This window comes from Eubalaena glacialis, chromosome 1 (assembly GCF_028564815.1).
Source record: "Eubalaena glacialis isolate mEubGla1 chromosome 1, mEubGla1.1.hap2.+ XY, whole genome shotgun sequence".
Classification (NCBI taxonomy): domain Eukaryota; kingdom Metazoa; phylum Chordata; class Mammalia; order Artiodactyla; family Balaenidae; genus Eubalaena; species Eubalaena glacialis.
The window spans coordinates 127,636,461-127,652,042 of record NC_083716.1 but is presented as its reverse complement, the minus strand read 5'-3'; the positions used below and the strand labels follow the sequence as shown (position 1 = coordinate 127,652,042).

General features: G+C 39.3%; 2 protein-coding genes across 3 annotated transcripts in view; one reads left to right on the top strand and one right to left on the bottom strand.

Annotated features, from left to right (window-relative positions):
- LCT (lactase) overlaps positions 1-2,428 on the top strand; it is a 50,011-nt gene extending 47,583 nt beyond the window's left edge. Inside the window, exons 15-17 of the mRNA XM_061199497.1 lie at positions 233-456; positions 1,342-1,566; positions 2,195-2,428. Coding sequence (XP_061055480.1) covers positions 233-456; positions 1,342-1,566; positions 2,195-2,415 — 670 coding nt within the window. The 3' untranslated portion in view covers positions 2,416-2,428. The remainder of the gene's footprint in view (positions 1-232; positions 457-1,341; positions 1,567-2,194) is intronic.
- A 3,830-nt stretch (positions 2,429-6,258) lies between these two features.
- Positions 6,259-15,582, bottom strand: part of UBXN4 (UBX domain protein 4) — a 31,775-nt gene continuing 22,451 nt past the window's right edge. Inside the window, exons 10-13 of one of the 2 annotated variants that reach the window (XM_061183622.1) lie at positions 12,082-12,184; positions 10,259-10,390; positions 8,612-8,814; positions 6,259-6,923 (exon numbers count right to left, since the gene is read on the bottom strand). In XM_061183622.1, coding sequence (XP_061039605.1) covers positions 6,785-6,923; positions 8,612-8,814; positions 10,259-10,390; positions 12,082-12,184 — 577 coding nt within the window. In that variant the 3' untranslated portion in view covers positions 6,259-6,784. The remainder of the gene's footprint in view (positions 6,924-8,611; positions 8,815-10,258; positions 10,391-12,081; positions 12,185-15,582) is intronic. The other variant, XM_061183631.1, reaches the window with a different exon arrangement.

Sequence of the window (15,582 nt, the reverse complement as noted above, 5' to 3'; positions counted from 1 at the left end):
AGAACAGAGAGCTTAGGTGGCCTGTCCAAAGTTACACCAGCACTGACTGATGCCACTACAACTAGTGAAAAGAGAATCTGAGGCCATTTGACTCTTCTAGGTGTAGCTAAGACTCTCAAGTCTAGGCAAAAATCTAGGTTTTTTTCTAGTGTAAATCCTGTTTTACGTTTTGTGCAGAGGGCCTCCTGGGATTTACAAATCGAGACCTAATCCTTAGCGTTTGAACTCGTAGGGGAGTTGCCTCCGTCACAGATCGCTCTTGGCCAGACTCTGGCTCCTTCTGGCTGAAGATGACACCATTCGGCTTCAGGAGGATCCTGAACTGGTTAAAGGAGGAGTACAACAACCCCCCGATCTACGTAACAGAAAATGGAGTGTCCCAGCGGGAAGAATCAGACCTCAACGACACTGCTAGGATCTATTACCTCCGCAGTTACATCAACGAGGCGCTCAAAGGTATGCCAGGCCCCCGCCCTTCTTCCACGTGCACCTTTCACTGCTGGAAACATATGCTAACGTCTGCAGTCAGGGCAGTACTGCATCCACAAGCCCCAGATGAGAAAGACGAGGCTTCTAGCTCCCTTTGGGTTTAAGCCTTTGGGGCTGCACACCAAGATTCTTCCTTCCTAGATTTAAGCTCAGCAAGCAAACCCCGCTGCCTGATACAGCGAGACCCGAGTTCTTGGCCTGTCATTTGCTCTGCTTGATCCTCTGGTGTCAATGTCCCTGAACAGCAGTGCCCTCCTGAGGACCGTCTGGGCAGGGGCCAGGTGGAATGGGCTGGAGGGGTTGTCTGTATGATCTTTCGTTTCCCAAGCAAAAGTCTGAGGCCCTTAGCTCAGCAGAACAACTTGGGATGGGACTATGACACGGAAACGGTAAGTAATGCTGAGTAAAAGAAAATGAGCAATGCAGCAGCAAAAAGAAACGATCAGAAAATCTTATTCCAGATAAAATCTTTTCCAAGGGCCACTTTTCTATAGGGAAGAGCATTAACACTCTAAGGCTCTGTCCAAGACCAATAACCCACCATGTGAAGACAAGGAGGATTATAGATGACCCAGCAGGATTAATTTAGTCTACCCATGTTCCTGACTCCCATTCAGGGCTGAGCCTTTCTAGAAAATGCAGATGGCTCTGCAGTAGCACCCATGGAGGACCAGCTAACGATTCCTGCACGCAAAGGGTGGGCAGCTCTCTTAAAGAGCTGAAAAAAGCTCACCTTGACCTGCACGCAGGGAGTGTAGGAGAGCTGCGGGCAGGCACGGCCTCAGTAGGCCTGGTGGAAAGGTGTCTTAGAAGACCAGGGAAGCTCAGGCCGGGGCCTCTGTCTTTGGGCAGCTGTGCAGGATAAGGTGGACCTTCGAGGATACACGGTTTGGACTCTGATGGACAACTTTGAGTGGGCCACAGGCTTCGCAGAGAAGTTCGGTGTGCATTTTGTGAACTATACTGACACTTCTCTGCCAAGGATCCCCAAAGCGTCGGCCAAGTTCTACGCCTCCATAGTCCGGTGCAACGGCTTCCCTGACCCCGCTGCAGGGCCACACCCTTGTCTGCAGCAAGGTGAGACGTGACTCTGGGAGGGACAAAAGCCAGAGGGTGAGGGGCAAGGGGGCCTGTTTCTATTTTCTTCTAGTTTACTACCCTCCTCTCTGCCTCTCCATCCCCTTCATTCATTCAACCAACATTTCTGTTCTTTGAATGCTCCAGACATTCTTAGGATGGAACAAAGGAATTAGGGTTAAAGTTACATCGAGAAACTAGGCCCTGGTCTGGGAACAGCAGGTCTAGATTCTTGTCCCAGCCCTACCACTAACTTGCCGTGCAACCTTAGGCAAGAAACTAGGCGAACGCTGGGCCGATGCAAGGATCAAACACAGTGCCTGGCACAATGTAAGGTGGCCAATGTTTGCTGAGTGACTGAAAAAGTATAAATTACTATACAAATTAAGAGACAATTATCCAGTAGAGATTATACTCTAATCACTGAGAGGGATGCTTAAAAACTAAAACTACATGACTTCCTTCAGAGGCTCATAACTCAGTGAAGAGGATTCGTACAGTCACCTGCGCAACGCGCTCACCCTGTAGCTTCTCTATTGCAAGGATCTGGCTGGGGCTTAATCTAGGTTAACATACATCTGATAACTCCGTCCGTACCGGTGCACACACTACCTCTGTTGTCTTCTAGATGCTGAGCCCACCACCAGCCCCATGAGAGAAGAGGACGTTCAGTTCCTGGGGCTCAGGCTGGGTACAGCAGAGGCCCAGACAGCACTGTATGTACTCTTTGCTCTAATGCTGCTTGGAGTCTGTGGTGTGGCGTTTCTGTCCTACAAGTACTGTAAGCGCTCCAAGCAAAAGCAAACACAACCAGGTGAACAGGAATTGAGCTATAGTTCTTCATTCTGACCTACAAGTTACCACCTCCTCCAGTTCTGCAAAATAGGCCTAGTTTCTTTGAAGCCTTTGCCACCTTCAGGACCACTGAGGATCTTATACTTTACCCATAACAGAGTTTGTAAAAGTCTCTGCACTATTAGATACTAATTAAACTTGAAGGATTTCAAGTCCCTGATTAAAATGGAAATATCTCCACCTTGCCCCAGTATCAGGAATTCACTTGGGCATTAGATGACCCTGCGAGTGGCTCTTGTGGAAATAAGTAGATACTGAACGTGTCTACTGGTTCTGTGAGCCACTGAACTGGGCTGTTTTAATTTTCAGAGAGAGATTTTAAAGGTGAAAACAAACATTAGTAAGAACCACAGCAATCCTTTTCATAAAAAATCAACTGCAATGTCATCTCCTGCCCTCTCTCTTCAAGCTCCCTCTGACTCTTACCTTGTGTTTCTCAGAAACTAAAAAAGGTGCTATTAACTAACTGTGTCCTATCTATCTTCTATGGGTGCTTCTCTTTGAGAAGGCAGGTTCCACAGAAGTTATGACTGTCCCCTTGTATAGCTTCACCACAGTAATCCTCTGCTGTTAGCTTCTGGAGGCTAGAGGGCCACATCTCAGTGTCCCCAGCAGGCACATTTTGGAGACAGGGCAGAGGAAACACACCTGCTGCATTTGTGTGCTCATTCACAAAACATATGCTGAGTAGCAGCGAGTCTTTATCAACGCCCCTCGGATGTGCTAATCAGACAGTCACAGTATAGAACACTCAAACTTGTTTAGTCTATATATATTCTTTCTAGATATCTGGGAGAATGTTTTTTTAAAAATAGAGCAGTTTTCAACTGGTTTTAAAAGGCCAATCACACTCAAAATTTTGCTTCTTGTAAGCGTTCCTTACCTGAATTGTATCTATAGAAAATTCCTATCAAAATGTTCCACTGCCGTGGGCCCCAACCTGACAGTCAGAATTGCGGGGCACAAGCATTTTTCTCCTACCAACAGACAGAAAAAGTTTATCAGATGGGGTGAAGATGGTTCTAAAAAGTGATATCAGAGACATTCGTATAAGCTGTCAATTATACCTAAAGTCAATATAACTTTTTTTTGGGGGGGGGGACGGGACATGAAAAAGAATAATATAAAGTTTCACATGAAACAAACTTGAGAAAAGATCCAGGATAAATCTGGGGGGAAAAAGAATATAAAATATATTATAAAGCTAGTTATAAAAAGTAGTTTTGAAACAGAGAGAATAGAAAGATCAACAAAGGAAAAGAGAGCTGAGACGGACTGTGGGAACAGGGTGCATGACAGAGGCGGCCTGCCAAATCGGGGGTGGGGGGCAGGTGGATGATGGGACCACTCCATAAATGCAGGCGGCTCACAGGTTAGCTCTTGAGGGTGTTAGCCACAGGCGTGGGGAAGGGAGCCGCATCCCTTACTCGGATACAAGATGTAAATGTAAAAAAATGAAACCATGAGAATGCTAGAATAGATGGGGGAATTTTTTTTTAAATTACTTTCTGAAATGGGAAAAGTTATTTTATAATCAAGACTTAAGACCCAGAGGCCATAAAGAAAAACGCTGATACAGGACTACATAAAAATTGTGCCAAGAAATTACCATCAACATACTCACCAAAAGATGAACAGGGAGAAGATATTTATAGCATATGCTAGACAAAGGGCTAACTTTCTTAATATACGTGAAATTGTTATAAATCAATAAGAAAAAGATGATAAACACAAAATGAAAGAAAACACAGGCAGTTCTCAGAAAATAAATCAAAATAACCAATAATATTAGAAGATGCTCACCTTCATTCATAATCAACACAATGCATATAAAATGCATACAATTTTTCATTTATCATGTTGACAAAAATGAAAAAGTATAATACAGTGCTGCCAAGGATGTGGGAAAATCAACATCCTCCTACCTGTTAGCTGCTGTAAATTCACAGAGCCTTTACAGGAGGCAATTCCCCAGCATTTTTTATAATCCAAACTGCAAACACCCTTTGACTCAGTGACGTTCAAGTATATTTCCACAGCTAAGAAGACACCTTCCCAAAGATGTTCACTGTAGCAATGTTTGTAACAGAAAAACAGACACAAGCACAAAAACTGTAATAACCAATGAACGCAACCAGAGAATGGGTAAGTTTATCAAGTGAAATGCTTTGCAGCCGTTAATAAGAATGAGGTAGCTATGTGTTGAATGGGGAAAGATCTTCAAGACTGTGTACGTAAAAAAGCAAGATGCAGAGTAGTATATATATAATATGATCCCATTTATTTAAAAACTAAAGATTACATATTTGCTTATGTATGCATAAAATTTTTCCGAAAACTACAAAAGAAACTGTTAATAGAGGTATAACTTCTGGGGACTAGAACTGGGGATAGGATACAAAGAGGAGGATGTCATTTTATAGCGTTCCATACGGTTTTGAATTTACCACGTACACTTTTTAAAATATAAAATTGAGGAAGGATCCTCAAAGACTGTGAATCATTCTTTTATGTACGTTTCTCTAAGAATCTCTATTTGATTTTTTTTCAAGGCGAACTTGGTTTTTTATTCACATATTGCTATGTTTTTAAAGACGACAAACCTTTACTTAAATGGGATGCTTGCTGGAGATGTTTCTTTTTCAAGCTCACTTTTTAAATTATGGAAGTAATTTCATTACAGAAAATTGAGAAAACATATAAGGATGCAAAAAAGAACTAAAATTATATATAACCACTCTTACCACCATTAACGTTTGGTGCGTTTTCTTTTTTCTTTACATTATGTTAATACATAGTACTACCTCTATATAATATGTGTTTATAAAGCTGAGATCATACTGTACTTACAGCTCTGTATCCTGCTTTTTTCCCCCGAACGCATAACAGGTACTCAATAAATATGTTAAACTGAATTGTTGAATTAGTATTGTGCCATTTCTCCTCAGCAAAAGTTAATTCTGCAGAAGGCATTTAGTTGGTTTCTAATTCTGAAGTAAAATAAATAAAACTTAACACGTTTATACCTAAATTTTGCCTGCATTTATGGTCATTCCTTCGAAAACCTTATTAGATCAAAGAGCATGAAATATTTAAGGTTTCTGACAATGTTTTTCAGAAAGATTATCCCAGTTTTCATTCCTACCAACAACGTACCTGGTCTCACTGTTTCCTTGCCAACACTATTACCATTTTTTAAAGTCATTGTTACTTCATAGGTGAAAAATGAAGTTTGCTCTGGGAAAATTTCTTCCTCCCATTACAAAATAAAGTCAGAGTCCTTCTATTCCAATCTAAACACAAAAGGTTAGAAGAGGAACAGTCAAACTTACTCCCTTTTTCAAACATTCTTAGTGTCTCCACCACCATAAACATACAGTAGCATGTTAGTCAGATTAAGAACCTAAAATTCTTAAGAATAACCAAATGAGCAAAAGGCAGATCTTAATTCCCTACTTCTTGTCCTACAATACAGGCACTTCAGTTCTTTGAAGAGTGACTATCATTACTGAGAGCAAAACTTCAGTATAAAGGTGACAGAGAACTAGTTGTAGACCAGCAGTTGTTTTGTCTGATGGGAACAAAGACCATAACATTATGCAAACAAAGCGATGCCTCCCTGACTTAGGAGAGACAGTAACATAGCATCGGTGTGTGTCGGAAAATTTCTTCCTGCACTGATATTTAAGATAAGGTGGTCACCTCCTTTCCTGGGATAGTTCCAGGGCAGTACAGGGGGGTGGGGGGGGTATCAGAGACACATGACCTCCACAGAGCCCTGTGCAACAAAAAGATGCTAGGATAACAAAACTTAAAGCAAAGATAAGATCATTCTGATTTTTGGAAAAGATTTTTTTATTCAGTATTTAAGTAAGATTAAAAACTACAAGATTTTGCTTGCAGCTGATGAGCAAGAAGAGAAAAGTTAAACCCAAATTATCATCTGATTGGCTAGTTAAAATGCTCTGACTCAAAATCAAATTATTCAGTGACATACCAGTTACTTTGTGTGGGCTGAGGAGTTTTGGAGCAAAACAGCCCTAAACAAAACATATCATCTGAGAGCACAGGGCTAATGGGCATATGAAATACTAAACAAGAAAGCCGATAAAGGGAGGCTGTCGCAGACCTTTTGTTATTTTAGGCTTCTAGCAGTTGGTTACCATATACAAGGACCTAGCAGCCAGTTATTTTATCTCTTGACTTGTCTGAGGTTAAACAACTTTAACCCACTAAGCAGGAATAAAGAGACACTTTGTAGATGAGTTGGAAAACATAAAGCAGTCCCACTTCTCCAGTAGAATTTTAGTTGAATTAAATCATAAGAGAAACAATGATTACTGCACATATTGTACTTGTCACACTACATCTGTTGAGTAGAATTTCCATTCCAAGTGTTGTTTTCATCTTCACCATCGTCTTGAGTCCTCAATCTGTATATCTTGCCCTCCTTTTTAAAGTCTTCCCCCCGTTTCTCCAGCACTCTTTTTCTGACTGGTTCCCTGATATAACAAAAGAGGGAGGAAAGAAGATGATGATATAAAATGAAAACAGCAGTAATACAAAGCCATTTCCTTTAAACTGCCATTAGTATAGTTTAAGGAAAGTCCATGGAGATCATTATATCTACTAACGCAGTACTAGACTTTATACATTTTTGGCGGTGTAACTTCATCTGTTCTCTAAGCCAAACTAGTCACATCATGTTGTCCATGTATTTCCTGGTGACTCACTAAGTTTTAGAAGACTGGGACCGCTTGCCAACTAAATCTTTCCTTTATTATTTACGCAAGCTGATGTATCTACTAAAATATTTATTTATAACTTACACAACACCCTAGAGGCTATCCCAAACTCCATTCATAGCTTAATATACAGAAATGGTCAGTTAGCAATTTTCAATCCTTTCAGAATCTTTAAGAGTGATTTATTTCTGCATGGACAATTTAGAACAAACAGTTCTTCATCTGAAAATGGAAAGGAAACAGGTGAAATGTACGCTAATACATTCTCCAACACTAGAGGGGAAGGGAGAGAGAAAAACAAAAGCCAGTAGTGGAACACGAAGCTTCACCTGCTCGAATGTACATTCATCCCTTCCTTTGCCCCAACCCAAGACCTTTTCCCTTACCTGAAATAAATTTTTGAAACCCACACAGCAAGCTCTTCTATATGACAGTAATTCAGGATGAAATGCTTCCATTCATTGCTCAGTAAGAGCTCTGAAATTCAGACCTGACAAGACCTAGTTTGAATGCTGTTCTAAAACTAGAGAACAATTTCTGTCCCCACTTGAGTAATGTACTTGTCTTCCTGCTTAATAGTTAAGAAAGAAATAAAGATAAAGGCTGCATCAGCCCAGTCACAATATTAACACAAATTGTCATCTAGAGAGTCAATAGGACACAAGATTAGGGATCTCCTTACAGCAGACAAATGCAAGGATTTTCATTACTTACCACGTATGATTGGTGTGAGGATTTGCTATTAATGGCCCAATAAAGTATTGAACAGTACTAGGTATATATTGTAATAAATTGTGCTATTAATTATTAGAAGGGGGTATAATCTCGAATTCTAAGAAAATACTTCCTGTAAACCTCTTTCAAATATGTAGAATTTTAACAGAGGTATGAGCTAAGATCATTAGTGTTGTCTATCAGTATTACCATTCAAACCGTGGCCATCTCCAACAAAAGTAAGGCCTCTTGGTTAAGGAACTAGTCCAAAATAACTCTCTGAAGAGTTATTTCATTTTCAAGTGAACATCCAGTTTGGTCCTTCTCTGAATGACCCAGAGGAGGCAGTTAAATTATCTACAGCACAATGATCCCTCTAAAGTAATCATGCAAGATGACTGTGAGAAATTAATGAACTATCTTGTCAGACAAAACATGGGTAACAAGAAAAGATATTACTGTTTAGACCTGAAAAAAATATGCCTTTTGTTATGGGATAAAGAGAATTCAATAAATGAAATAATAAAATCAGTAGCAGTGAAGTTGCTTTCCATGGAATAGGTTTTAGAAAGATGGCTGAGAAAACGCAGGTATTGAGCTTCCCAGAACATGTTGGGTTTTCCCCCTTATACAGAGAAAAGGCAAAGTATCCATAACAAAATTTTTCATTTTGAATAAGGCATTGGGCATTACTAACATATTTTGCAAATGGGGAAAATACAAACAAATACCTTTTTTCTGAGTTGCTGGACGATGCAAGGTTTGAGGATTCCAATGATGCTGCTCTCACCGAGGTCTGTGCAGGAGGAGGATTACTAAATAAGAAGTTGCTAATCAATCTCCAGATGGCAAGGAATGGGTAAAGTACTGTCCCCAAGAATGTCCAAAAGTCGCCACTGGAAGAATGTACCATGGATGTAGTTGGTCTTCCTGCCTAAAAATTAAGAAAGAAACCTAGATAAAGACTACATCAGCCCAACCACATCACACTCAAGGTTCTAGATAAACTTTTTTACCTGGAAAAGTCCTGTGGATTTTAGTTTACTGCAAGAAGGCAAAATTGCCATCTTTTGCTGTTTTTCAAGTGTATAAACTTCTAGGAACTCCTGGAGTTCTTTTTCTTTAAAGGAGTAATCACAACACAGAAACTAGAAAGTAGTTTCTCAGTGACATGAACCAATTATTTTGAAGAGAACTAAACTTTTGTAATGAAATTAACAATTTTGATTTTAAAAGTCTTTCTTAATGATTTTTAAAAAGGGAAAGGTTTCAGATCTCAATGAATACAATTAATCCTGATTACTGGAGGACTGTTTTAGGTGTGGCGCTATAGTTCAGATCTGGGTAAACTACAGTAGTCCTCCCGCTTACCTGCAGGGGATACTTTCCAAGACCCCCAGTGGATGCCTGAAACCATGGATAGTACCAAACCCTACATATACTATGTTTTTCCCTATACATACATACCTGTGATAAAGTTTAATTTATAAATTAGGCACAATAAGGGACTAGCAAAATTGCCAGCATCATCAGTCTTGAGCTTTGGAGCCATTATTAAGTAAAATTAGGGTTCCTTCAACACAAGCACTGCAATATTTCGACAGTCTATCCGATAACCAAGAGGGCCAGAAAGCGACTGATGAGCAGGTAACGTATAGGGCATGGATACACTGGACAAAGGGATGATTCATGTTCCAGATGGGACAACACACCATTTCATCACACTACTCACAACGGCCCGCAATTTAAAACTTATGAATTGTTTATTTCTGGAATTTTCCATGTAATGTTTCGAAAGTGCAGTTGGCCACGAGTAACTGAAAGCATGGAAGGAGAAACTGCGGGTTAGGGGGCACTACCATATACTAACCAAGATATGGAAGACCCAAGCTCTCATCCCAGCTCTGGCACTTAAGGTGGCACCTTGGCAAAATTATTTAAGGTTCTGAGCCTTTTTTTTAATCAGAGATTAAAATATTGTTAGGATCAGATGGGATTAATATGTTTAAAAATGAATGTTATTCTTAGATTAAAATGTTTTTTAAAAAATTGGTAAACAGTACTCATATACTCATACATAAATAAATGACACCAAGTCAGTAGATGAGGCAGATAGTCTACATTTCTTTTCCTCTCCTACTGGTCGTTTTTTGTACATGAAAATAGGTGAGGGAAAAAGTTGAAAATTTATATTGTGTCTCACTAGCAATACAAATATAAAGCCCAGGATAATAGAACAATAAATTGATCTAACATTTTTTGATAATTTGGATTTTAATTACCCACCGTACACGTCTCACCTTCCCTTCCTCTAATTGTAAGAAGAGATCAAGAGCAGAACAAACAGGAAGAGAAACAATACATATGCGTATACATACTGGCAACAGGACCACTGAAGCACTTGGGGCAAGTTCCAAATCCAGTAATTTCTTTTTATAATCTTCTTTGGTAAATTCCCTCCTGGGAAACATTGTTGCTAATGAAAAATTACCGTAAGTGTTGCCAACAGTCTGTAACATAACAATAAGTTTTAAAACCTTACAGTGGAGCCTTTTTAAAGTAAGATATTACAAACTCATATGCATCCAAAATGACTGCTTTAATTTTAAAAGTTCACTTAAATGTAAAATCAAAAACCATTTATAAAAACTTTGTGCTTCAAAAAATAGCTGAAGGCTATCAAATCCAAATAGTACTTAAAAGCTTTTAAAGCTCAAAAAATGACCATGAAATAGCAAGAATATGTTTCCTAAGACTATATAAATACACTGAATAAAAATGAACAATTATATATCTTAAGTATGACTGCAGTTTGCAATTAGAGTTTTCACTGTCCTTTGGCAAACTTACATTAATATCTCACAAATACCCATTTGGATTGTAGGTATTTTGTATTAAAAATCTGGAATAGACCAGAATTTCCCTCATATTATACATATGACAGGAGTTTTTGCCTCCTCCTTGTCTCAGAGAGTAAATGGTCCATAATCAACCCATACTACACACATAATCCCAGGTCCAGGAATTTACAGTGGGCAAGCATCACAGTCACTTTCACAATGTTAAATCACCTATACTTATAAAATCTTCCAAAGGAAGAGTCTAATTTTTGTTTTTTGTAATTTTTTACTCTAGGTCATACTACCTCTCACTGTTCTCACTCAACGTAAGGTCACAAAATTAGGTCACTGTACTGAGATGAAGTTCTAATAGGACTGATGCAATTAAAGATCTTTCTTTTTTACTCATGTGATTCACTCTTCACTTACCTGTGGCAGAAGCACCCCATTTGGGGAGGCCCCAAGTGGGGCTCCAAGGCAAAAGAAGGATGAAAGAGGCTATCTGGAGTTGATTCTACTATAAAGCTTGGGGAAAAGGGTTATTAAAATAACTTTTTATACTGTCTAGCCAAGCTCACCAGTGGAAGAAGGCATATAACTTTTTAGGCATCCTTTTCTTGGGACCTGTAAGTGAGATGGCAGACTAAATGCAGAAGAGGTCTAGCAGAAAAGTCTGAATCCTAATTTTAATCTTGAAGTGATACATAAAACAAATACCGGTACGTATAACAAGCCTAGATCCTAAAGGACATCTGACGCCTCATTTTGAAAAAGTAATCAATCAGAGAACAAAAACTAACTGGAAAGTACTCATATCTTCTCTTCTAAGATGTCAATTTCACGACCATTCAGATCTTGAATAAGGCCATGTTCTGGAAGTAAATTCCTGAAGAAGATACTTGTTGCCAAATAAAGATTATTGATCTTTAGGTTTGACCAACTGGCAGATGGTGGGAAAACTGCCAGCCCCAAAGCATTCTAAGCAACTTGCAGAAAATTCAGAGAGAGGACTAAGAAAAAATGCATCTTTTACAGAGGACAACTCCTTCAGATTAGACTTTTGGAAAATCACTTGCTTTTCATTCCTCCAACTGAATGTACTAAGCACTGAGAAAAGTTTCCAGAGTCTATTTTACAATAGCAGCAAATTCGTCTTTTTACAGAACAAGCAGATATACTGTTCCCATATGGCACTCATACATGATGGAAGCTCCACAACATCCCAGAGGCATCTTGTGCCTCCCTCCTGGGGATAAGTCATGACTTATTCATACTCTTCAAATCCTGCCTGGAAAACTTCCCCTCCTACATTCTAATAACCCATTCACCTACCTTCATTACAACTCAAGACATAAATTTACCTGTGCAGCAAACTGCCTTGCTTCTTCTAGAGGAGCATCAGAAGGGAACTGATTTGTAAAGGAAGAACCATCAGGAAGACGGAACTGAATTCTCGCAACACTGCTATGAGAAAATGAAAATTTAAGTCAGCATCTTTACTTATACACATTCTCAAATGATATCATTAAAACTAAGAGAAAATGGAAGTGGAAATGTGTAATGAAAACAGGTTTTTATGGAGAGTTGGGGAGGGAGGATTGGAGGAAGGTGGTCAAAAGGTATAAAATTCCAATTTAAGGTAAATAAGTACTAGGAATGTAACGTACAACAAGACGACTATAGCTAACACTGCTGTTATGGTATATAGGAAAGCTGTTGAGAGTAAATCCTAAGAATTCTCATCATAAGGAAAGAGGTTTTTTAATTGTGTCTCCATTTAGCCCATGAACAACAGGGGTCTGAGCTGCACGGGTCCATGTAGAGGTGGATTTTTTGCAATAAACACATACTACAGCACTGCACTATCCACGGCTGATTGAATCCATGGATGCAGAACCGTGGACATGGAGGGCCAACTTTAAAGTCATACACGGAATTTTGACTACGCGGGGGTGGCACGCCAACTGCAACCCCACACTGTCCAAGGGCCAACTGTGTACGAGAAGATGGATGTTAGCTGAACGCGCCGTGGTAATCGTTTCAAAATATATGTAAATCAAACCATCAGGCTGTATTCCTTAAACTTATAGAGAAATGTATATCCAATATTTCTCCAATTAGAGAAAATAAAAAGAAAATTGGTTTTTTTCACAGTCAAACCTCATTTATTACTTTTAACAACAGCTTTTTTGAGATAAAATTCACCCTTTAAAATGTACAATTCAGTGGCTTTTAATACAGTCAGAGCTGTGCAACCATCACTGCTATCCAATTCCAGAACATCCCATCACCCCAAAAAGAAACCAAGCCCTTTAGCAGTCAGTCCCCGCTCCGCCCTCTCCCTTTCCCTGGCAACCACTCATCTACTTTCTGTCTTTGTGGATTTGTCTGTTTCTGGCACTTCCTATAACGGAATCATAAGATGTGTGACTTCTTGGTAAATGGCTTTTTTCATGTAGCATTATGTTTTCCAGGTTCATCCAAGTTGTAGCAAGTGTCCTTTTTATTGCTGAAAAATATTCCATCATACGCTATATACTATATTTTGTTTATCCCCTCTTCAGTTGATGGACATTTTGGTTCTTAGCACATTTTGGCTATTATGAAGAACACTGTTATGAATATTCATGTACAGGTTTCTGTGTGGACATTGTTTTCAACTCTCTTGGATATATACTTAAGAGTAGACTTGCTTAGCATTTTGAGGAACTGCCAAGTTGTTTTTCCAAAGCGGTTGTACCATTTTATAATCCCATCAGCAATGTAGGAAGGTTCCAAATTCTCCACATCCTTGCCAAGACTTGGCGGTTACTCACTTACGTTACTTACTTTTTTTCGGCCATGAGGCATTCAGGGTCTTAGTTCCCTGACCAGGGATGGAACCTGTGGGCACAGCGTGGAGTCCCAATCACTGAACCGCCAGGGAAGTCCTGGTGGTCACTTTAAATTTAGGCTTCCTAGAAGGTGTGGTTTTGATTTGATTTTCCTAATGACTAATAATGTGGAGCATCTTTTCATGTGCTTATTAATCATTTGTATATCTTCTCCGAAAAAATATCTATTCAAATTCTTTCCCCACATTTAAATTGGGTTGTTTGCTTCTTTGTTGTTGACTTCTTTTTATATTCCAGTTACAAGTCCGTTATCAGATATATGGTTTGCAAATATTTTCTCCAATTTTTTTTTTTTTTTGGCCGCACTGTGTGGCATGCAGGATCTTAGTTCCCTGACCAGGGATCAAACCCGTGCCCCCTGCAGTGGAAGTGCGGAGTCTTAACCACTGGACCGCCAGGGAAGTCCCTCCAATTTTGTGGGTTGTCTTTTCACTATCCTGATGATATCCTTTGAAGCATACAAGTTTTTAATTTCGATGAAGTCCAGCTTATCTGTTGCTTTCTTTTGTCACTTGTGCTTTTGGTGTCATGTCTAAGAATCCAATGCCTATTCCAAGATCACAAGATATCCTCATTTCTTTTCCTCCCAAGAGTTTATACTTTTAGCTTTCACACTTAGGTAGATGATCCATATGGTGTGAGATAATGGTCCAAATTTATTATTTTGCACATGGATATCCACTTGTCCAAGCAGCGTTTGTTGAAGAGACCATTTTCTCCCTATTGAATGGTCTTAGTAAAACTTTTCAAAAATCAGTTGATCATAAACGCATAGGTTTATTTCTAGAGACTCAATTCCTATCACAGGCATACCTCAGAGATATTGTGGGTTTGGTTCCACACCACAATTATCACAATAAAGCGAGTCACATGAAATTTTTTGTTTCCCAGTGCATATAAGTTATGTTTATACTATACTCCAGTCTAATAAATGTGCAGTAACATATGTCTAGAAAAACCATGTACATGCCTTAATTAAAAAATGTTTTGCTAAAAATGCTAACTATCAACTGACGACAAAGAGTTGCCACAAAACTTCAATTTGTAAAAAACTGCCATAAAGTATTATCGCAATAAATGAGGTATGCCTATACATCAACCCATATGTCCATCCTTATGCCAATACCACACTGTCTTGGTTACCGTAGTTTCATAGTTAAGTTTTAAAACCAGAAAGTTTGAGTCCTCCAACTTCGTTCTTTTTCCAGATTGTTTTGACTATTCTGGGTCCCTTGCATTTCCATATAAATTTTAGAATCAGATTCCTGCATAAATTTTGGCAAAAAAAACAGCTGGAATTTTGAGAGGGATTGTGTTGCATCTGTAAACCAGCTTGGGGATTACTGCCATCTTAACAATATAGTCTTCCAATCTATGAAAACAAAATATCTTTCCACGTATTTAGTTAGGTCTTCTTTAACTATTTCGACAATGTTTTCTAGTTTTCAGTGTACAAGTTTTACACTTCTGTTAAATATATTCTTAAGTATTTTATTACTTTCGGAAAATAGTTTTTATTTATTTATTTTTGGCTGCGTTGGGTCTTCATTGCTGTGCGCGGGCTTTCTCTAGTTGCAGTGAGCAGGGGCTACTCTTCATTGCAGTTCACGTGCTTCTCATTGCGGTGGCTTCTCTTGTTGCAGAGCACGGGCTCTAGGCGCACAGGCTTCAGTAGTTGTGGCACGCGGGCTCAGTAGTTGTGGCTCGCAGGCTCTAGAGCACAGGCTCAGTAGTTGTGGCGCACGGGCTTAGCTGCTCCGCAGCACGTGGGATCTTCCCAGACCAGGGCTTGAACCCATGTCCCCTGCATTGGCAGGCAGATTCTTAACCACTGCGCCACCAGGGAAGTCCCACTTGTTAATCTTCTAATATAGAAAATACAGAAAAGTACAAAGAACAAAACAAATATTAACTGTAATCCTACTAGCAGTATGTACTGGAAATCTAAATTTTTGTCTTTGCAACACA